This window comes from Malaya genurostris, chromosome 1, assembly GCF_030247185.1.
Source record: "Malaya genurostris strain Urasoe2022 chromosome 1, Malgen_1.1, whole genome shotgun sequence".
Classification (NCBI taxonomy): Eukaryota; Metazoa; Arthropoda; class Insecta; order Diptera; family Culicidae; genus Malaya; species Malaya genurostris.
Window position 1 is genome coordinate 25,261,596 of NC_080570.1, and position 25,338 is coordinate 25,286,933.

General features: G+C 37.7%; 2 protein-coding genes across 3 annotated transcripts in view; one reads left to right on the plus strand and one right to left on the minus strand.

The window, feature by feature from the left end:
* The window catches only part of LOC131435340 (uncharacterized), a 64,203-nt gene extending 40,785 nt beyond the window's left edge, over nucleotides 1-23,418 (plus strand). Inside the window, exon 2 of the mRNA XM_058603116.1 lies at nucleotides 22,632-23,418. Coding sequence (XP_058459099.1) covers nucleotides 22,632-23,231 — 600 coding nt within the window. The 3' untranslated portion in view covers nucleotides 23,232-23,418. The remainder of the gene's footprint in view (nucleotides 1-22,631) is intronic.
* The window catches only part of LOC131435331 (uncharacterized), a 416,567-nt gene that overhangs the window by 205,696 nt on the left and 185,533 nt on the right, over nucleotides 1-25,338 (minus strand). The gene's annotated exons all lie outside the window — the stretch shown is intronic.

Here is a 25,338-nt window from a genome sequence, read left to right on the forward strand (position 1 = left end):
TTTACTTTTACGAGACGAATGAAGTGTTGTGTTGTACACTGTGGTCGCACTAAGCATTTCCATACAAACTTTACTTTTTTCTGCTATCCAAAAGATTCGGTAATACGTAAAACAATGGGCTCGATTTTGCATTCAACATGAAAGAGATATTTCTTGCCATAAAAATTACGGCGAAAGTCAAATTGTAGGAAAGTTAATGAAATATAATAAATAGATGTTTTTTTGAAGTTTTATTTTTCAGATGAAAAAAGTCGGACTGTTTTACTAAACTCAGGCAAAAAATATCAGGAATTTCATAATGATTTCGTATGATTTTCAGCCACAAGAATATCCTATGCGAATCATAAGACCGCCTTATGAAGTCACAAAAATTGGAGTTCATACGAAACTTTTAGGAACATTGTGCGAAATTTCTACACTCAAGCAAATTGAGTAGTGAAAATCATAAGGCAAATCTTATGATGCATCAAAAATCATCAAAATCATAATTTCATAAGATTAATATGAAAAATATACCTCTTCAATATACATCTCATCTATCACTATTATAGTTTTCATACGAACAACTTATGAACTTCACAATTAATGAGAGAAGTTATGTTTGTCATATAAATTACGCACAATGTTCCTAAAAATTTCGTTTGAATTTCATAAGGCGTTTTATTGGAATTCCTATTTTCGGGATTTCATAAGGCGGTCTTATGATTCGCTTACGATATTCTTGTGGCTAAAAATCATACGAAATCATTATGAAATTCCATATATTTTTTGCCTGAGTGTATGATAAACATACCTTTTCTCATATACTGTGGAATTCATAAGTTGTTCGTATGAAAACTATAATAGTGATAGATGAGATGTTTATTGCAGAATTATATTTTTCAGATTAATATGATGAAATGGTGATTTTGGTGATTTTGATGCATCATTAGGTTTGCCTTATGATTTTCACTACTCAACTTGTCTGATCATAATGTTCCATCGTTAAAAGTGACATATGGCGATGAATACGTTTAGGTGGAAAAAGTTGACAAGAATTTGTTACCATCTCCTATACATGAGACATGTGCAAATAATGAATCTTCCTTTACAAATTAAATTTACAATTTAAACATGTTTGAATAAAGCGATTTATAGGATTTCGTTTGAAGACAGTAGAAGATAAAAAAATACGCAAAAAAATTCAACAGCAAAAGTATGCTCGATTAGTTTTTTTTAACGTTAATAGATAATAAACAAAAATGCATTCATCAGAACATTTTTCATCTTTATTTTAAATCAAAGACCGAGCATAAAAATTTAAATTATATTAGTATTTTTTTTCCTCAGCATAATGTTAATAAAAAATCGGTAAATATGGCAACACTGTATCCTATACCTAACAACCCTCTCAGAAGGCCGTTCTATTTTGATGGTCTTTGAGCGCTTGTTGAACGACATATTGCACGAAATATTCGTTCAGTTTGCTGGAACGGTTTGTTGTTTTTTCTCTTGCAAAAACAGTGTGGAAATGAAGTGTTAAATTTACATAGAAAGAAAATTTGTTGTTATTCAACATGAAGTAGAAGTATTGTGCAGGTATGTAGTGTTAGTTTAAAAAAATAAGTGGAAAAAACTTCAGAAATTCTGCAGTAAAACTAGTCCAACGGGGCTCCAACTCCTCATATTAAAAATGGATCAACAATGGACCTCTGTTTGCCGGGAAAAAAATGACATTCGGTACAATGGTCTGTTTCAAAATCGGAAAACGAAGGCCCCGTATTGGCCTCCCGTTGAACGATTGATTGGACTTTCATTGAACCAATGAAGGTCCACCGTTGAACGTTTTTTTCTAAGAGGGCAGTCAGTTGGTTTTTGTTCCATACACCCTCATTGAACATAACTCAAAATTGAGTGACACATCACTCAAATTCATTAAAAGTGCACGTACTCTAAACTTGAGTTACCACCTATCTACTCATTTTTGAGTTAAGGGACGAAATTGTCAAAACTTGAGTAATTTTTACTCAACATAAGAAAACAATGTTTTGTTCAAAATTTGAGTAAGTTCAACTCAAAATTTGAGTTCCTGACTCTCAAAATGAAGAAACTTCTTTTCGTTATTTTCATATACAAAGTTATTCTTTTTTTTTTGAATGCGCAAAATAGTGATTCAAAACCGTTTCCTTTTGAACGGTTTGGAGTCAAAATTGAATTATTTTGATATCCTTATGTTGGGTTTTTCACTAAGCATATTGAAACTACAAAACATCGATGATTGATGTTGATTCATGTTTTCAAAACCGGATCTAGAAACGGCAATGGAAAACGACGTATTCTTGCATTCTTTATTTCGATAAGAATATTCCGAGAATGAAAACGCTCTGAACTGCAAAAAGTATTTTTTTCACTCAAATGTTTAAAAACTCAACGCTTACTCTAATGTATGAATAAATGCGAGAGAACTCACGGCAACGAGTTTACTTTACACAAATCCATACTCAAATTTTGAAATTTTGTCCCAGTTTATGAATTTGAGTAATCGCAACTCAAACCATGAGTTATGTTCATAGAGCGTGTAAAAATGACTTAGAATTATAGCTTAGAATTTATTTAGTTTGTTATCGCCTTATCCCACGAAGCATTGAAGTCAATCGAAGCAAGAAATCATAATGTGCTGAATGTGAACATATGTTTGCTTCATTTTTAACTTATATTGTTTCCATGGCATTTGGCCGGAACTAGCCATCGCTTATTAACGAAAAGTCAATAAAATTACATTGTTACAGAGCCTATTGGTTCACGTTGACTGACCCAACATTGTTCAATCCATCGTATTGGACAATGTAATCTGGAGTTTATATTTGGTTAGAGCCTGAGAGCCTGATTCCCAAAGTGGTTCCTACAACCCACCAGTGGGCACTAGCACAGTTTTAGTGGACAGTAAACTCAAGAATAGTCCAAAGAAGAGCAATGAATTGCAAACAGTGGGCAATGTATCTGAGAAAGGCTATCTGCAAACGTATTCATGGTAAGTTTAAAAAGAAATGTGGGAAACTTTTCAATAAATCATTGTTAAATCCAACCCAAGGACAAACTAATCTATTAATTGCAAATATGATGGAAATAGTGAATCATTCAATTCTTGTGAGTAGCGAATAAAATTTTCACGCAATCTCAATGACAGAACCATCTAACAGTCTCTTTCTTTTTTTACTGTCTCATTTGTAAACGACTATATTAAAAACAAACGGAGAGAGGTGAAACATTCTCGTCTCTCACTGAAACAAAAGAGCGTATAATTACCAACGTCACTCGATCCTCCATGACAAAACGAAATCAAAATAAACTCTGCAGTGAGAATCAGTAGAATTTCAATTCTAAATAAAGATTGACTAAAAACAGTTTTTAAAGTATGATAAATTGAAGTAATTACATACTAGAACATCTTTGCAAATCAAAACTACAACATAATCGAGCACCAACGGGTAAAAATCATCGTGAATTGGTTTTCTGTCATTATCGATTCTCACACTTTCGGTTGAGTATTGATACTGCACAGTATGTAATTCGCACTGAAAACCGAAAATGACTGAAAGGGCAAATGAAAGAGAGAACACAATTTTGAAACTGTTTATTCATCTTATTTGTAAGACTTGAGTTTTTCTAACGATCATAGAACCAAATACTAGTAAAATTGATAACACACAATGATGCACATCTTTTACACTAAATCATGGGTCTTTATTTTCCAAATGAAAGACTTTGAATCGTGAAAAAATCGTTTAAGCAAAGACTATGCAATTTATTATGTTCTGAAATGCGATAAGATATTTCATATGATAAGTGGAGATAGTTGTTAATAAAAATCTTCACTTATACACGGAAATGGCGAGAAATAAATGTCACTCTCAGCTCTAGCTCTAACTTTATTGACAATGGTGCACTAGATTTTCAATATAGTGTAGAGAGCATGATAATTGAAATCCGATTAAATTTTTCGGCAAATGATATTTTGGTTTTGTCTTGTCGTAGGGAAACGAGTGACGTCGGCATTGATATTCTCTTTTGTTGAAGTGATAGACGAGAATTCGTTCTCTCTCTTCGTTTGTTTTAAATGTGATTATTTGCGAAAGAGACAGTAATAAAAAGAGGATGAGTCTGTTGGATGTATTCTGTCATTGAAAATACGTGACAATTTTTAGCTCTTTAGCTTTTCATGTGATAAACCGTAGTTTGTTAAATGTTTAGATACCATCTGATATTTTATCGAGAATTTCGTTCAACCTCCACTCAATTTTCTGAAATATTTCTTAAGCTACAACTGCTGAATAATCAGATAGGAAACTCTGTGACCTTATGTAAGGTGGCTGCGGATGCGAGCCCAGGTGGACCCCGTGAAAAGCGATCGTTTTTCCTCTCGCCATCCAAGTCAGAAATCTTCCGTCACAATTTTTTTTTCCGCTAACGTAATACGATTCGACATGCTCGTGTAAGAAGTATTGCATACTCTATCCTGCGTTACCTAACAACGTCACGTGGCCGGGCTTTTACGAATAACATACGTTCAGCAATAAGACGTATGTTATTGATATTGGCAGCGAATCGATTTTGACGTGTTCTACTATTCTTTTTTCCCCTGCTAATCTCAAGGTACATTCAGAGGGATATTGAAGTATTGAATTTGATTTCACTTGATTTTAAACTGTAGCTTAAAGTGATAGTAAAATAAAATTTTGCATTAATTTTTATTATTTATGGGATCGGGTTCAGTGTTAAAGAGTTTGTGCTCAACATTTTGATCATTACCGTAAAGAAATGGTTTTGATGCTCGAAACGACAAACGAAAGGGTAAATATAAACGGAAAAGGTTCATCGAGAGTCTAAACGTGGAATTGAACAAAGAATGTGGTAGGTGTTTAACGAGAAAATGTCCAACAACAGCAAAGTGGGACCAAGGTGTTCGCTTCACCGAAAACACCGGGAATAAATTAATCCCCTTCGGGAGCGGTAAAATGAACGAAAACACAATTAAATATATTCGAGTGAATTTCCATCATGCAAAAAGCAAAAGATTGAGATTAAACAGGATGGCGCACCTGTTCAGAAACCAGGAGCGATACAGAAAAAGGGACTTACGTTGGTAAAGATAACACTAGTACTAATCCAAACCGTATCGAAACATGAACAACACCGGTGAAGGTTTTCTTCGAGTTCCTGTAACCCATCCTACATTGAGATATTCTAAAATAGTAAGAGCATCAACAGAGAATTACGGCACAGCTTTGGTAAAACGTCATGTAAAATGCATTTAATCCCAGCTGCCGATCAACGTACCATCACTGTACAAATAGTGATTATTGTTGATGGAACTGAATAACAGGAACAGCTTCGAGAAAAAAAGGGAAGGTAAAATGTTTAACAGGGCCAAGAGAGCTGCTACACACGGAACCCAGTACGCGGAATCTCTTCCGGAAAAGAGCTGAGGTAATCTAACCTGAAACACAGGATGTATACTTGGGCAAACACATAATCCATCAGTGATGTGGTTGCAAAAAAGCTCATTCGAAAGAAGAACCATGCAAATGGACTGCAATGAGTTACTGCGTGAAACAATAGACGTTGTTATGGAATTCATTTTCTAGATCCCGTACCTCCTCCGTCGGGAAAGATATCCGGCATAGCTTATGAAATGTAGCCTGCCACCGGGGATGAGAATCAATAACATCCGAGTTAAAATTTGCAAATGCTTCCAGAGCAGTAGCACAACGATTTAAATTCTAGTCGAGATTTCAAATCACTTGATTGAAAAATAACTCTTTTTAAATGCATTATTTATTGGAAAATTAGTTAAATTTAAATTGTAGATTTGAGGCCCAAGATTGGGCCGCCCAACTACCAACATGATTTGGTTACTGATTCGAAAATGTTTGCTAAATTGATTTCAACGTGCACCGTAAATTGAAATGTCAAAACTACCAACAGCAAGATGATCGAATAGAGGTGTGAACATTTTTACAATGAAGTGTGTTATTTTCTTTGCTACAGAATTGAATATTGTATACGGAAAATGTGAGTTAAAATAACACACCGTTCCATAGTCTGTTGTAAAATTATTGCATTTCCGTTTTTACATTAAAGAGGTATGCAGTTGCTTGTGTATGTAATGCATAGTACTGGAAAGCCAACCGTCCTGTCACATAGGTTATTCACAACGCTGTTTTATTTTATATGTACTGACCTACTTTAGAGCTACAACCAAATACAAATTATAACACGGAATGCTTCGACAAATTTTCAAGGACACATTTTGCATCGTGCGGTACACTGTCATGATACACTGTCAGAGTGACAATGTACTTTAACGAATTTTCAATAAAACTAGCAACGCTGAAGGGTAAGAATAAGTTCACCATAGTTACTGTTTATTATAGTGAAAAATTAATAAACAAACAGATTTTATCTGATAATCAAGATTACAAGCAAAATGTAAGTTAAACAATAATCTAGAATGGTTAAGCCACAATGAATATTTTAGGTTAAAACGAACTGGTAAATATGTTTAACAATCTGCGTTCGCACATTAGTTATAGGAGGAGCCGCGTGGTTGATCATGGATCATTGTAACGGACTTTTTTGTTGTTGTTGTATACTATGCGTCTCCATATTTCAAAAGAAAGAGCCGCACGGAATAAATAGATCTCACACTTGAGTAAACAACTTCTTAGTTTGAACTGGAGTAAAATGAAAATATACAAAAACGAGACTTGCTTCACTAGTGATTAATAGAACTACCGGATTGTATATTCGATTGTACTGATATTTGTTGATTCGTGAGTGTTTGTGTTCATTTTTCATCTTTTGTGTTAGTGCCGGCGATATTTAGACTACAACAATCACAGTTTAATACAGCAAAGATAAACATAAACAAACCAGTTTGTTTTGCACCGGAGCAACTAGCATAAAGTATTGTCAGACACGATTTTCTTCCACATTTCAAACTATCGCAATGAATTGGCTAGGCTTACTTGTTCATGCTGTGGACCAAACATTGGCAGTTAGTTTGTATGGGACTCAGGGTTATTATTATTTGTATTTGCTACAACTAAAACATGTCAAGCGATGAGATTTAGTTCTAGTTTTCGAGCACAAATTTGAAACAGATTTAAAACTGCTCGACGAAATTGTTTTAAATTAATTAATATTTGAAACACGAATAGAACACTGTTTGATCTGGTTTTTTGCGTGAGTTTCTGTATCGAAATCTGATAGACGAGATGTCAAAGCGTCGAATGACATTTCAGAAATTATCAACGTTTTGCACTGAATAATACAGTTTCATTTAGAAGCACTCTAGCTCACTATGATCCAGAAATTCTAGAAGTTTATGTAAAACACTCATATCGATGTCGAAATCATTAATTCTGTTTGTTTGTTTCTGATTTGAAACATTATAGTGAATAGACACAGCACCAATACATCTATAGAAATATATAGAACAGATTTTGAATCTTCGCGTTGAGATCATCAAGCTCGAGTTTTATTTTTGACAGATTTAAAATATACGACAGTCTGTCAATTCAGGTATAGGAGAAAATTGTGAAATCTTTGTTGGAACCGATTCATTAATTTGTTCAACGATTCACAATTGAATTCATTGTACGGGTGGTGTTTCAAACAATATGCAAACTGTATATTTAATTGTTTTCCAAGAAAATATGTACGAGATAATTTTATGATTTGAATTGTTACGATACTTATCAACCTATACATCCTATTGTAAAAAGCATGTTCACAATTAATTGAATAGTGTAAAACAATATATTAAATTATTTTTAATGGTCAGAGCAAAATTGTGAAAGGTTTTGTAACAACAAATCGTATTGTTTTTGTACAATATTTTTTATTCGGGTAGAGAACCACCTAATTTTGGGTAGCTTATAGAAGAGCTCGACAATGAGTGATTTCGCTTTAAAAGATATAGATAAAAATAATTTTCAGTGTGCAGATTTGCAGACCTGGCATCTCTGGTTAGATCGTCTATAAAACCATAAATCAAATAAACATAGATTTCCCAGTGTAATAGTAATGTAGTTGAGCAACCCGTGACACCAAAAGCACCGTCTGGTGGAGAATGGGTGCGTAAATGCTCCTAAAATGCATGCAAAAAGTTGCCTGCGCATTTAACACAACCACACCCACATTATCGAAATGACGGAATGAGCAATGAATTCTTACTCGACTGCATGATTTTTTAGTGCTCGATCGGTTCAGTGCTAGAATTTTCGCCTGAGTTGGCTGCTCGATCAACCTGATTGACAGTGACATTATAAATGTCATTGAATATTCGCTCGTTTTATGAATGTGTTAGTGTGAAATTTAAGCGACTTAAGCCATTTCACTACACTCCAGCTAGAGGAATGGATGATGCTGACTAAGGTAGGCCGTTTTGTTAATTTCCAGCGAATTTCAATAGTTTATGTTGGGATTCTAAGAAGAACTGGTTATTTACTAGTTCTGTATATCCGAAAAACATGAAGATTTAAATTGGTATATTCAGTTATATAATATTTTCGTTGGAAAATAAACTGAAAATCAGCACGAAAACGTGCAAAATCAGGAAAGAAGAAGAAGAAAACGAATTGACAATTCAGTCCGCATCTTCTCACTCAATTCCGGATGATTTCCGAATCAACCGGTTGTAGGCGAACCGGTTCATTCGGAATCGGTTGTTGCACTGGAGTTGGAATTGATTCGGAATCCATTATGATTTCCACATGAAATTCCGAATGAAAATTTCTCGCCGATTCGGAATTGATTCGGAATCCATTCGGATCTGATAATGTGGGCAGTAGCTAATGGAAAAAAAGTACACCCGTTGGTCACTAGAGGTGCTGTTAGTGTCACAGTACAGTGAGAAATCTATGTTTATTTGATTTATGATAAAACTCAGGATGGTAAATGGACAGGTGGCTAGATTTTTCTGTGTGTGATTGCGGTTGTCATTTTTTTGTGAAAACAGAGTCAATATTATTGCCAATACAAGGAGCATTTCAAATACTTTTGATCGTGGGGTCGAAACTTCATCGGATTGATGAGAAAATTATCAAAAAATCAAAACTGCACATCAATCTGACAGTACTTTCTCTCCAGAAAGGCAACTGTTAAATATGTGCAAAAAACTTTTCTCTCAAGATTCCAATATTACATTGAAATGTTTAAAGATTTGAACCCTTGTTTTTTTCACTGAATATGCGGACACATTACGAATGGATTGACGGTATTGACAATACTATTGTCACGTGTAAGAGCCGCTAATGATCGACATGTTTCATTAATATTTTACGACATTATCGTTCGCGTAAATTCTTTCCTGAATTACAATATCAAATCTGTAAGCAGTGTTGGTGATTGCCGAAAATTTGTCAGAAGCTGCTATATTGCTATCTATATTGTATACAACATTTTCAATCCGGTAGAAGATGCTACAAGAACTGGAGTCTCTCAATGCATGAATTTTTCTACATTCCTTCGCTCCACTTCATACTCTGAGTATTTCACGGCCCTTAAAAAAAATTACAGTCTGATAATGATCGTTGCTGTGTGGAATTTCCCAAGAGAGAATAGCAAGTTGACGATTATCGCAGAAAATCGAATCGATGATTCGACTTGATGATTCTCATACTAGTGTTGAAAGAAGAGCTAATCGAGTGCGTGTTATGGAAAAAACTGATTTATTTCTCTTGGTCATGATGTAAAACATATGGGTAGACAAAGTGTAAATCAATATGATAAAACTAAAGGTATTGCTTTTAGATGTACATACTCTAACATCTCCTTCTTCTTACAAAAAGTTATATCGTAAGTTTCGAGTCAGTTCAATCAATACAAATCATAATCATTGAATTTAACGGGAGCGTGTGTGACACGTTTTGGACGGGAAACCTCCGGAACAGCATTACTCGTTTGCATTGGTTGTTGTCTAATTCGACCCGGAGAGGTTGATTCCGCGTTAAATGGAATCGATTCTGCATAGACTGGTGCTTCCAGATTGGCCGGCTTAATCATCATATTGTCTCGACGATATTCACGATCGCCGATGGATACGACGGTAGATCGATCAGTCACCGGATTGGTTACAGTTCCTCTAGCCCATTGTTTGTTTCCTGGATTAAGTTTCACATAAACTGGCTGTCCAATTTCCAGGTCTGGAAGTGCTCGAGTCTTTCGATCATAATGGAGTTTTGTTTGCTGACGATTTAGATATATTTTTTCGGGTACATTTTCTTCTATTTTTGGTGCGTACTTCTTTTCGGCCATAGGCAATCCAGAACGTGTTCGCCGAATGAAGAGACGCTGTGCTGGCGAGCTTCCTATTTTGTTCGGAGTGTTACGCCACTGTAGAAGTAGCTCCCAGAAATCCTGTTTCGATTCGTTCGCTTTTTTTAGTAACAGCTTAGCAATTTTCACAGCTGATTCTGCCTTCCCATTAGCTTGTTGGTGGTAAGGTGCCGAAACACTGTGTCTAAAACTCCATTGTTTTGCGAAAGCGTTGAAATCTTCGCTCATAAACTGCGGACCTCCATCAGTACTAATTTCTTGAGGCTTCCCATGCGTTGCAAAGTTTCGTTTACATATTTTCACTACAGTTGCCGCACTTTGAGTACGTAATTCGTCAATTTCAAAATAGTCTGAATAATGATCGACGGTGATCAGGTATACAAACTTTTGACCTTTTAATTCACATTCAAAAATGTCCATAGAGATCTTCTGAAACGGATATAATGGGATTTGGTGCGTCTGCATCGGTTGAGCTTGTGGATTTGCTGAAAACTGTGTGCAAATGTTGCAATGTTGGATTCGCTGCCGGATTTGATCGGTGAGACCTGGCCAAAACACCGTATCTCTAGCCAGTTTGGTAGTTGCTTCGATTCCGGAGTGACTTTTATGAAGCTTTTCTATAATTTGTTTTCGCAGACTGCAAGGTATCAAAATACGGTCGTTTCGTAGCACCAACCCGTTGTGGGTGCTTAGCTCGTGTCTGTATTTCCAATAGACTTGAATAACGGTCGGGACTGTTTCGTACTTTGCAGGCCATCCGTCGATGATGTAGCGTTCAATCATTTGGGTTTCGGGGTCTTCTTTTGATGCCATTCTGATGTTTTCAACCAACTCATCCGATATGGGGAGATAATCCAACACACAAATTTGTTCTAGCTCAGTGGAATATACGTCATAGATTTCTCGACTGGTATTATCGTTTTCATTCGATGCTGCACGTGAAAGCATATCCGCAATTACTACATGTTTACCTGGCATAAAACGTAGAGTTATGTTGTAACGCTGAAGACCAAGAAGCATTCTCTGGATTCGCAAAGGTGCTTCTACTAGCGGCTTCTGAAATATTTTGACTAACGGTTGATGATCAGTTTGTATTGTAACTGGTCGACCAAGTATATACATTTCGAATTTCCGACAAGCGAAAAGGATAGCCAATGTCTCTTTTTCGATTTGTGCATAGCGACGTTCGGTTGCGGTTAACGTTTTAGATGTATATACGACGGGCTGCCCTTCTTGGAGCAGAACAGCTCCTAGACCAATGCTGCTGCTGTCGCACTGGATGACCGTATCTTTAGTTGCATTAAAGTATCGCAAAACTGGTACGGTAGTTACCATTTGTTTAAGACGTTCAAACGCAGTATTTTGTTCGGTAGACCAAATCCATTTCTGATCCTTCATTGTTAATCGTCGTAAAGGCTCCGCGACGGTTGAAAGGCTCGGCAGGTAGTGCGCCAGATAGGTTACCATGCCTAGAAAACGTTGAACTGCTGCGACATCTTTCGGTTGATGCATATCTAAGATGCTACTGATTTTGTCTGGATCTGGCTGAACACCATTTGCAGTGAGTATGTGTCCGAAAAATTTGACAGTTTCTTGACAAAGTTTTATTTTTTCTGGGTTTAGCTTCATGTTCTTTTCATTCATTCTCTTGAGAAAGGCTTCTAAGTTTTTGTTATGATCAATCATAGCTTCAGCTACAGTATCCCCGCAACCATAAATCATAAAATCATCCATCAGCACTTTAACGTTTCGAAGTCCTTGGATTGTTTCATTTGCTCTAAGTTGGAATGCTTCTGGGGCCGGAGATATACCCATTGGCAGCCGAAGCCAACGATAACGTCCAAAAGGCGTCCAACATGTGGTTAACTTAGAACTTTCTTCGTCGAGCTCAATCTGCCAAAAACCTGACTTTGCGTCAACCGTAGTAAACACTTTTGCGTTTGTTAGCTCAGGTAATAGCTCGTCTAGAGTAGGCATCTGATAATGCGGTCTCTCTAAGGCTTTATTTAGCATCACAGGATCGATACAAACACGTAGCTTATTGTTTCGTTTCACCAGAACTAGGTTACTTACCCAGTCAGTGTGACGCTTTTCCTCAGCGATTACTCCCAACTTCTCCAGATTTTCTAATTCTCGACGCAGTTCTTCTCTCAATGTCACTGCGATGCGTCGTGGATGCTGAATCACCGGTTTGATTGTTCTATTCACATCCAAATGTAGTCGTCCTTCTAATTTTCCAAGTCCATCGAAAACTTCTGTATACTTGTTCAAAATTTGCTTTGCTGCTGATTTTTGATGTTCAACGACCGAGAAACACAACTGAATAAGGTTAAGTTGTAGACAAGTTTTCATAGATAGCAAAGGCATTTGCTCGAAATCAACTACATGAAAGATAGCCTTGTAACAATTTCCGTTATGCACACAGTCAATTGTTGTTCTACCCATGGAACGAATTTTTCCTCCACCGAATACCTTCAGGATTGCACGCTGATCATCCAAACATAAACGCTCACGACCGATAATCCTCCTGGCATTATCAACTCCAACGACGTTACACGTAGCACCCGAATCGAGAATGCATTGTACTTGACGCTTACACTTGTTTGCATCTAAAAAAGTTAAGTTGGTTTTCAGTAATGCATCATCCTTCTGCTTTAAACTGTAAAGATACTGGCACAATGCTACTGATTCCTGGTCGCTTTCACACTTCTGTGACTCGCTATGTAATTCATTTTCTTCGATAGTGTTTATTTTCCGGTTGCGTCTCTCAGTGCGGGTTGAACTGCGTTGCTTGTTATCATCCCGTTTTTTTCTACAGACGGCTTCGAAATGATTCTTCAACCCACAATAGTTGCAATTGGCGCCGCGAGCTGGACAATCGATTATTCTTTTATGGTATGCCCTTCCACAAAAGGAACATTGTTTGTTGATCTTCTGTTGGTCTGGAATGCTGTTTACAGAATGAGGCTGCACGGTGGTCAACCACTGATTTCGTTCCATTTCCAATCTCGTTGCTTCATCTGCTCGACACATTTCAATTACTCGTGCTGACGTCAAATTGTCTGTTTCGATCAGTTTCTTTTTCAGATGCATATCACGGATGCCCGTTATGATTTTGTCACGGAGCATTTCGTCCTCCAAATTCCCATAGTTGCATTCTTTCACCAATGCTCTGGCTCTGTTGATGAAACTCGTCATGGTTTCTCCGTTGCCATTGTCTTCCTGTTCCTGATGACACTGATTGAATTCGTATCTCGCAAGCTTAACGTTTTTCTGCGGGATCATGTACGTCGATAACGATTGCAAACATGCCGCGACCGTGTTGTTTTCCTCTTCCTCTAGAGGCCACAAGTTAAAAATCTTTCGTGCATCGGGGCCTAGTGCTGACTTGAATGTAGCAATTTTTACGCGTTCCGATAACTGTTCCACTCCCGATGCTATTGCATTTGTTTCAAAGGAACCCTTCCACAGCTCCACGTTTTCTCGCAAATTTCCATCTAATTTGAGAGGCTCTGGAAAAGGTATGCTGCTGTTGATGACAATCGTATTTTCTGCAGCTACCGCAGGCTGAGGATCCATTTCGAGTTTTTCTGTTTATTTTACGTGATAAAGTATTTAAAATCGTACTACAGGCGCTTCTTTTGAAATCCTACTTCTGACACCATGTTGAAAGAAGAGCTAATCGAGTGCGTGTTATGGAAAAAACTGATTTATTTCTCTTGGTCATGATGTAAAACATATGGGTAGACAAAGTGTAAATCAATATGATAAAACTAAAGGTATTGCTTTTAGATGTACATACTCTAACAACTAGGTTGCAATATTTCAAAACCCTTGTGTGGAGCATTCACATACATTTTCATAGACACAACTTATATAAAGATTATATGCACATAGTTAGAATAAGCGGCAATCGTAAAATTATTCTATCGCAATTATCAACTGCCTGTATAGAATCGGATCGCGAAACGAGAATAAGCGACCGTTTGTTGCTTCAGAGAGAATCCCCACAGCAGCGTGCTACCTTTGATTCTCAGAAATGTCATCGAGAGAAATTCGCTCTCGCACTGGTGTCGATTCTATGTTAAATGAACCATGCCGGGTTTTTGTTCTTGCGATGATTTCCAACTCTCTTTGATGGCACTGATTCTATCGTTGAAGAGTTGCCAGTGAACGTTCTTTGATACGATAAAAGCCATCCTTGCCTGTAAGACTTGCTTAATGACTTGAACTTGAATCGTTTTTCATATGCTGTCTCGTCTTATTTTAGATCCTCGAATCAGAAGACAACAACACAAGTTCTTATGTCCAGATCGTCCACTTTCCAAAGTTTCTCGGAATCCATTCCATACAAATCCATCATCAGAACACCTTTATCTTCCGGCACATTAAATTCTATCCTGCGACTCAATTATTAATTTATGAAAAATTATACTTCACGAGTCCGACGTACCTCATTTTCGCTTGGATTAGACTAGGTGCAAGTGGTGTGCCTGGGAGGCGACAGGCCGGTATTTCGAAATTGTTTTACTTCGAAACGGATGCAATCGCTGCTGTATTGCTGCAGTGGCAGAAAGTGAACTATTTAATAGTGAATTTCATGAAAATGAAATTAGATCGTGAGGACTGTCACTGGAGAAAAGATAAATTCCTAGGAATTGTGAGCCCTTGTTTCTGCGAACTAAGTCAATTTTGTGTTGCACTGTTAAGTTCTATCATTTAAAATTCTGGGAGATAATTAATGAGCGAATTGCACCGATTCAGTTGTAGTTGCCGTTTTGAAGTAACATAATTTTGTACACCGTTTGCTTTGATCAGTAGTTTGGTCAGCTTTCTCCGGAAGCCGTTCCTCGTCCGTAACTTTGCATAGCTCCGAGCCTCGGAGCAGTGATGCCAAGGCGACGGAAACCAGATGAATTTTTTTCCATGTGCAACTATTTTTTCCGTGTGGTACTATTGAAATTTGCAATAAATGCAGAATCTTAGTTCGAAAAATAAAAATTTTTGAAAGAGAAATGAACTCTGTGAGATTATATGGTGCAATGCCGATGTTTTGTATCTACAGTTTCAAATGAGTAGGAAACGGCTGTAGCTACTCACTCTTTTTGTCATTCTGCGTATTCCCGCAGCGTCCTTGATTTCTTAATTTTTCCTAATTGTTCGCGTGGTTGAGCATAAAAATCATGCCAATATGGCTAAACTTAACAAAACCACAGACTAACAGACATGACAGTATGAGTAAATTCTTATAAAAATAATTTTTCGTGATGCACTAGTTCCACCTATATTGTACTGCGCGAACTATTTACTATCGGTACACCCCTGTGTTACGTAAAAGTTTTTTTACTAGTTGGTTTCCCCTCGTTTGTCACCATCGATCAACTGCTTGCAGGGATGCCTGATTTCATCAAAATATTTGATAATGAAAAACTGTCACTTGCTTATACGCCCTTTTGAAAAATTAACCGAGATATAGTATATTTGTTTGAATCAAATCACTCTCCCTATACTTGCATAGATGAATGGTTTGCTACACTGAAGACGTATTCAAAGTTTCTTCCAATTCGAAGAAAGTGGATTCTGATTGCTAATGTAATTTTTGAGGAAAATGTTTTAAAGTTTCAAATCGAATCAAAATAGACTTGGACTTCAGGATTACGGAGATATGTTTATTTTTTCGGAGAGTAATAAAGTTAAGAATAAAAACGACACTGACTGCTCGACAGGTAACCCGATTATTCACCGTGAAAATCTGTTGTTACAAGAACCGGATCAGTGATAACAAATGAATTCAATTACGCGGCACGTTTCTGCTAAATTACGAGTGCCTGACACTCATCGAGAGGGTGTAAAGGAATCCATTGCTTGATGTTCGAATCGTCACTAATCAAATGTCGCCTTCGTTTCTTTTTTTTTGTTTGCCATGTTGCCCGCTTGTGTGACTCCTATGTCACAGTGTCTGTATTTTCCCTGAACACAGCCGAGGAAATCGAATCCCATCACATCCGTTTCTCCGAGCTCAGCTTGCTAGAGCCAAGCGATTTGCCATCGTCGTCGGGTGAAAAGGATTCCCTCTGTGCCGACGACCGGGGGAAACCCCGGGAACCGACCGCCCGGACAGGTAAACCGAACTCCGAAAGCGCAAATAAAAGTTACTTGATTTGTGTTGCAATTGTTATGCAAAAGTGTGCGATTTCTCCCACGGATCCGGTTTAGCTCGAGCCCGAGGAGCGGAAGTGGCGAGTGGTTGAGCACTGGCCGACCGGAGGAAGGGCAGGTGCAGCAACCCTCGCCATAAATCTCATCTGATTGCAATTTCGGAACAAGTGGAGCCGAGTAAGGTCTCTTGGGATTGTTCGAGCGGGCGAGAAAAAGGGAGGAACCGAAATAAAATAAAAAAGGGGGAGGATTAAGAATGCAATTGTGCCAGCAGTTCGCAATTTATGGAAGCGTAGGTGTAGATCGATCGCTCGGAAAGGTGCTGATTAAATGCACAATGAACGGGAGGAAATTAATCAGTGTGACAGGGGGGAGGGACGGGGTGCTAAAGCGGGAAGAATCGCAATCATCCCCCGGTCGAATCAGGATATTAATCGAGCTGTGGATTGTTCTCGGCAGAACCGACAGGCACGTACTGAGATGTAATCAATGTTGGCATTTTATCGTCTTGAATATGATGAATTTTAATGATGAACCCCGAAAGTAGGAGAAAGAGCTTTCAGTCAGCATCTGCTGACGTGATCAGTTTTGTAGATCGGATACGTGCTCGGCGGATTGACAGCGAAGTAATTCGTGCATCACTTTTCATACGCATGTCTGAGCAATTTAGCTGTGTATGTCGAAATTCGAAATCAAAATCAATTGAAGAAAAAAATCCCCGACGCGTGTTTTTGTTTTAACTAATACATGAATAGTCGAGTTGAAGATGAAAGAATTAATCAATCTGTAGCAACTCAAATTGCGTTCCCCTCTAGAGAGAAGAAGAAGGGAGGGAGGTAATGCTCAAACTTTTTCAAGAGACTATCTAAAATTACTTGCATTTCATCAGTCTAGGAAATAGTTATGGAAAAAGTTTACAACTGAATGCAATTTATAATGAGAAAATCTCTTTGTTTACAATTTCTTTCGCTTATTGCATCGCCATTGTAGAAAAAAACTACGTAGGGATAAAGTAGCCTACTTTGTACGCAAAAAAAGTAAAGAGGAAAGCGCTCAAAAGAAGCTCTCATTTGGCCACTAACGTAAAATTTTCTAGTTATTCAGTATAACTTCGTGGCAAGTTCTCATTTTTTCTCATCATATCTTCGTTTTCTAAATAATTTTACAAAAATGTGCTAACGTTTCGAACGTTTAATGTTTATGTTTAATAAGGAAGAAAGAAAATTGTTTTAAAAAAACCTGTGATAGGTAATGTCATAGCTGCGAGATTGACGTAGGACCAAATACAAATAATAATACCCCTAAGTCCCATACAAACGAACCGCCAATGTTTGGTTCACAGCCTGAACAAGTAAGCCTAGCAAATTACTCCTTTTCATTGCGATAGTTTGAAAATGTGGATGGAGATCGTTTCTAGCAACGCTTTATGCTAGTTGCTACGGTGCAAAACAAACTTGTTTGTTTATGTTTATCGTTGCTGTATTAAACCGCAACAATCAGTCTAAATATCACCGGCACTAGCACAAAATATGAAAAAAGAACACAAACACCCACGAATCTACAAATATCAATACAGCTAGTAGTATATTCATGGTGGCTTAACCATTCTAGATTATTGTTTAACTTACATTTCGCTTGTGATCTTGATTATCAGATAAAAACGGTTTGTTTATTTATTTTTCACTATAATAAACAGTAACTGTGGTGAACTTGTTCTTACCCTTCAGTGTTGCTAGTTTTATAGAAAACTCGTTAAAGTACATTGTCACTCTGACAGTGTATCATGACAGTGTACCGCACGATGCAAAATGTGTCCTTGAAAATTTGTCGAAGTATTCCGTATTATAATTTGTATTTGGTAGGACTGCATTCAAGATGTGTGTAGATATTTACTGATATGATACCGTTTAAGATTTTTGGTAGTTCTGGAAAGTACTATTCGGTTTAGGAAGATTGCGTTTGTATTCTAGGCATTAGAGCGGGAGACAGTTTTCGAAAGTTTTTTACGTTATTTTTGGGGTCCTGAAAAGGACCGTTAGTGACTTTGGAGTCCTGGAAAGGACTGTTTTGTTACGGGTGATTACGTTTGTATTCCAGAAAAAAGGGGACCAGTCAGTCATTTGGTAAGTTTCGCTCATATATTTCAATATTGCATACATCTAAATATTTGAGTGAAAGAAACTATTAAAATGCTCTATAAGATTCATTTCTGGAATTCAAAAGAGCTATATTGTGGAATTCTCTACGATATTAAACACTGTTCGGAGCATTTTACTTGAAGGCGAAGCAGCCAAATGCTAGCTTTATTTATTAGCTAATCAAATTATTCTAGATATACATACCGATTTGCAAAGAAGTAATCTTAATATTTCTTAACATAACATTTAGAGTCTTTGGAACGGCTGATTTTGTATACTGTTCCCCATAGTTGTCCAATTTACTTTCTTTTACTCCAATGCAAACGACCAGGAGCTGGATGACGCAATCGCTTGAGCTTCTCACAATGCCGATTAATTTAATACTAATTCAATTTTGGTTAGAAGCTTTCTTTTTACGGGATTTTCTTGGTAGCGTGTTGAAGTCGATTATTTCATTTCTGGTTTGCACTCCTTTTCTTTCCAACAGCTGGATGACGCAATTGCTCTTGTTTGAAGCGAAACTCAAATTTTGAAGCGTGCAACAGCAGATATGTTCACAGCACAGTTGTTGGTTTTCTGTGTTTAAGCTTTAGGAACGCAGCCTCATATTCGCCATTGACTGAAGCATTTGAATAAAACCGGGTGTAGTTCCATTGTCTTGACGTAGATGGAGGCCTGTGTAATCGATTTGTCTCCGTTCATTGATTATCATAGACTGAAGCTAGCAAACGAGCAGCAGGGTCTTGCATCATGCTTTAAGCAACTGTTTGAAATTTAAAATCATTGTGTGACTCCGGAACCGGAAGTCGGATCTGAATAAAATTATGGAGTTTGGTATGATATCATAAGACTTGTAATTTGAATCTAAGTTTGTGAAAATTGGTGAAGCCGTATCCAAGATATCGAACTGAGTTCCATGTTGGTGGTTTTGAGCACGAAGTCAGTTTCAATGACGGGTTCTGAAGTACCGTATCCTCAAACCGTAGCAACTTTCGTAGGGAGCTTCTTGACCACCCAATTTTTTTTCTAGCTTTGCACCCAGTGACTACTTTTTTGTTACATTACAAAAGAGGTCTCGGAGGATTTTGCTTTGAAAATGAGAAAGGCCTTAAGAATCTCAATAAAATGCAGAGGGGTCTAGGAAGCTAGGTACGAAAAAGCTAAGTATTTTTCGCTTAATTTGAAGCCATAATTTGTTTATTGGATTTTTGAAAACTGTCTTGTCAATCACCTTCAACATGTTGTAAACCCCTTTTCAGTATTTTTGAATGCAAAACCCAAATTAAAACATTTAGCGTAACAACTGAACAAATGAAATTAGCAGTCTCGGAATCAACAAACACTTTATCCGGGGTTTGCATTAAAAATATACCTTATGATCAAAAAAGAACCGGAATTTTATTAAAAAACGCAAAATTTCAATTTTTAATAAATTTCTTTATTATCGCCTTCAAAGTACTCTCCTCCTGCGGCAATACATGCATGCCAACGCTTGATCCAATTTTCCATACAAGTTTTATAGGCCGCCGAAGGTATGGCCTTTAGTTCACGCAGCGAATTCTCTTTTATGGTCTCTATGGTTTCAAAACGCGTTCCCAGCAATGGCAATTTGAGTCTGGGGAAGAGGAAAAAGTCACACGGGAGAGTACGGTGCTTGGAAATTCAGCTTTTTTTGGCACCAGCCGAGAAGCGACGCGTTTCAAACCCAAAACATCAGTTAAAATGTGTTCGGCTGATCCATACGAGATGCCCAACAACACAGCAATCTCTCTAATCGGTACAGAACGATTTTGCAACACGATTTGCTTCGCCGATTCAATGTTTTCTTCAGTAACAGATGTTGTTGGCCGGCCAGGGATCTCATCATGATCCAAGCTTGCACGACCACCTTTGAAGCGTTTATACCACTCGTATGCCTGTGTTTTTCCTAGACACGATTCACCAAAAGCCTTTTCTAACATTTTCAACGTTTCGGAACACTTAAATCCATTTGCAACACAAAATTTGATGCACGCACGTTGTTCTAAATTTTCATCCATTATAAAAATCGCCACACGAAAATTTTTCAACTTCCCTGTATAGACGCCAAACAAAAACTAATCGTACGATATGCGTCAAAATTTGACAGAATGTGTATAAAAGTGTTGCCAACGTTGAGAGAATAAAAGTTTACCGATTGGACAAGCGCGGGAATTTTAAAATAAAAATTCCGGTTCATTTTTGATCATAAGGTATATATTTTAATCGATTTTTGCAGCTTAAAAATCCATGTCCGGTTTTTACACACAATGTTTTTATCCGGTTTTTGTGTTCAAAATTACTTTAACGGGTTTTCAAAACTAAATTGCATTTATCCGTTTTTTGCATTCAACCGTTCAGGATTGATTGCTGGAAATAAACTTTGTCATTCAAGAGAACATCAAAATAACTCATCTAATAACACAAAATAACTCAACGATTTTGTGTTTTAGACTCTGTTAAGACATCGTGTGTAAGTTTTAAATATCATCAGTATCTCACGATTGCCACCTGTCAGATTAGGATTTGTCTGGAACCGTTAATATTTTATTTTCATTCAACCCCCATTCCGTCTCTCCATCATCTTCATTTGAAACTAACTAGATTCGCTCGCCTAAATTAACCTGGTCGTTATTTCCTCTTTTTTCTGTCTTCCACCATCCATTTTGATCACTAATTAGATCTACATGTCGATTCTAACCTCGTCGTTTTTTTTCTTCCACCATCTTTTTGATAACTAATTAGATCTACATGCTGATTTCAACCCCGTCGTTCGTTTTCGCTCGTTTAGCACCCCCTCCACCAACCCTTGTTTTCAATTTACCCAACCACTTTTCTCCTCTCTCTTACCTTCTAAGTAAGAGTACTAATACTGCTATACTTGGTGTCATCAACTAGTTATAGTGTTATAAATTTAGTTTTAACTGTTAGTTTTAATTGTAGTGTTAGGCCTAAATGTATCTGTTGGATCATTGTAATCTGTTGATACAAATGATGAGGAGGTTTTATGCCTGTTGGAGAGAGAGATTGATATATTTCATCTCCACCGGGCTTTTCCCTGCTCCAAATAAATAAATAAATAAATAAATAAATATACTACTAGCTGTATTGATATTTGTAGATTCGTGGGTGTTTGTGTTCATTTTTCATCTTTTGTGCTAGTGCCGGTGATATTTAGACCGATTGTTGCAGTTTTATACAGCAACGATAAACATAAACAAACAAGTTTGTTTTGCACCGTAGCAACTAGCATAAAGCGTTGCCAGAAACGATCTCCATCCACATTTTCAAACTATCGCAATGAAAAGGAGTAATTTGCTAGGCTTACTTGTTCAGGCTGTGAACCAAACATTGGCGGTTCGTTTGTACGATGACGTACAAAATAAATATTTTTTGTGAATCTGAGTCATAAAAAATCTTTGCTAACATCAGGATAACCATCAACATCGAGTGTAGGACCGAATCATTATGGGGAAAAGGAGCTTCTTAAACCCGACGAATAAGTTAATATTGTCCGCTACCGTGAACAATGCACTATTGAAAAAAAAACGACCAAAATAGGCTCAAAGACATCACAAAGTCATTCTGCAGACTGACAATGCTTCTCCATATTCAGTCAAAGTGGAAACTGGAAACTTCTACCGCACCAACTATACTCAACAGGTCAAGCACCTTCCATTTGTCACCTCTTTTCATCGATGGGACACACGCTGACTGAGCAAAACTTCTAAACTTTCGAAGATATACGAAAACGGTTCGATGAATGAATGTTAATTAGAAGTGAAGATTTCTTTTGGGATGAAATAAATCAATTAGCAAATACATTGAATATAAAATATTTCGCCATCGTTCTTGAATAGTCGCGATTATTTTTGATTAGGAAAACACCACTTTTAACTCGCGCACCCGGTATTCATTCTAACTCCTAAAATGACAAGTCGCATTGCTTCAACTTGATTTATTTTAAATAAATTTCTCATTCCCTTGCAATTTCAGATTCTCCTGGCATGCGCTGCATGCGCATTAGCCTTCCCGGAGCCACCACGGGGGCGCATTGTTCTGCCGGCTAAGCAGCTCCAGCTGCCCGAACTTGAGTATGGTGCCCCCAAGCAAGAATATGGTCCACCGGCGTCAGACTACGGACCACCGACGCCGGTGTACGGTCCACCGGCTTCCGAGTATGGTCCTCCGCCAATACAGAAGCTAGTCACCAAAAATGTGTACGTGCACGTTCCACCGGAAGAACCGACCGAAATCGTCAAAAGTGCCGTACTGGAAGCTCCCATTCCGAAGAAACACTACAAAATCATCTTCATCAAGGCTCCGGCACCACCGGCACCGATCCAGCAGCAGATTCCACCACAGCCACAGGACGAACACAAGACTTTGGTGTACGTGCTGGTGAAGAAACCCGAAGAACCCGCACCGTTGGAGATCCCACAGGCCGAACCAACCGAACCCAGCAAACCCGAGGTTTACTTCATCAAGTACAAAACCAATGAAAACAAAGAACCTGCCAAGAGCTACGGTCCTCCGTCCAATGCCTATGGACCTCCTTCCTCTCCCTCGGGACCGGCACGTTATCAACAGTTCTAGGTTTATGAGAAAAAAAAACGGTGCTAGACACAATCCAGGGTTTTTGTTACTTGTTGTTTATTTTTTATTAGAACCATTGTATAAGATAAGCTAGGCTACTTTGTTTATTACTTGTTCGGGTGGAAATTCAGTGGTCGTTAGAATTATCAATCCAGAAATCCTTTCCAATAGATTTGCATTTACCTTACGATTCACTGTTTCACCTTCTTTTTTAAGACACTAGAAAGCTTTTATTTGGAAGAATACCGGTGAATTTGCTCCAGCCAGAGTTACCCTTATTGTTAACACGTTGTCCTACCTCTACTAAGTCATAATATCAACGGAAAATGACTGTGTAAATATTGATCACACATTTTCCCGTTCATTTCCCGAGTCAAGCCCTCGAAAGCTTTCATTACACACAGCATCTTTCCAAAAAACAGCTGAAACGTGACAGACACGCTAGAGTACAAGCAGTTTAATAAACGAAAGAGAGAGAGAGAAATAAAAATCAGATGAAATAACGATTTGTTGAGTCTAAATATGGTTTAATATGATTTCTGCATCGCCTGCTGGCTTGCCGTTTTTTTTCGGGCGTCTGCCTCCCGCTATTTTCCTGGGAACGCTGTCAATCCAACCAACCGCGAAATCAACGCCCGTGCAATAATGTGTGCTGACGTGAAAAGTATAGGTAAGGGAAACACTCAATTTTATATTTCTTTCACATCGTCCTACTCTCCAGAAGCAGCAGCAGCAGCACTTGAGCATCTATGGGCACTTAACGGGATTTGCTCGCTACTCAAGATTCATAAAGTGCTTCGACCTTGATGATGACGCGCTGCTTGAAAATAGACCATGGATGCCATAGATAAGATAAAGGAGACGACTGTTTTTGGAGAGTGTTTGATTTGAAGATAACTGGAGTTTCTAGTGTTTTGGCGGAGTAATCCGAAGCGCAAATGTTTGAGATCACAACAAAAAATACTGGAGTAGGTAATGCCAAAGACATAACCGTGAAATTGACGTAGGAGTCGAGCTAAAATAAAAGTTCCGTGTCGTGTCGAGTCGTATTACTACTCAAGTTTCTGCAGCTGATAGGAATATTGTACCAGTAGTCATCTCATCAGTAGAGTCGTCATGTTATTTTACCGAAAGTGCAATACTGCTGTTATCGCGACGCGAAAACTTGAAGTAAATGCAGCTGATTTCAGATTACTCTTAAAGCTGAGACGTCAGGTAAAAAATTCTAAAATCTTCAGACAGGGTTGTCTGTGAATCCGAAAAAATGTTTGCGAACTTTCATTTATCTATAAAGTATGACCCAGAAAACTGGTTTGGCTAGCAAAACAAAAATTATTTTTTAAATTTAGTATGGCTTTGGACAAGGTTCTGGCCCACATATCGCTTTCATTGAATTATTTGACAATACAATGAGCGAGATTGATCAAAAAAGCATAGTTGATGTCTTCACAGAAAAAAATAATGAATTTTAAAGGTGACGTTGTGTCGCTTCATATTGAATGCTGATAATTAATGTTGTTTTTCCGTAACCGTTAAATGCCGGTGATAGTCGCCTGATGCCACGTGTGAATAGCTCTTACATATTGTTTTGTTTTCATCAGGAAATATATTGGCCACCCATTTTTCACTAGGGTCACCGTTCATTTTTCACCGGGCGTAGAAACCTCAATTGAGTATTCTGACAGCTCACTTACAACCACAAATGCAAATGAGATTGGTTTGTTTTCATCAGGAAACGCATGCATTAAACACGATTCAGACGATCAATCAACTTCGGTTGACGTCAAGATTAATTTATTAATATTTTTAGCCGAATATTGCTCACGTACCCGACGTTAGAATGATCCGTGAACTTGACGTAGTGTTTCTTCATATGAATTGCTTACAATTAATGTTGTTGTTCCGTAACCGTTCTATGCCGGTGATAGACGCATGATGCTACGTGTGAATCGCTTTTAGATATTCTTTTGTTTTCATCAGGAAACGTATTGGCCACCCATTTTTCACTAGGGCCGCCGTTCGTTTTTGAACGGGCATAGAAACCTCAATAAAGAGTATGTACAGAGAGTACAGGAACACGAACAAAAGGCACAGGAACAATTACAGA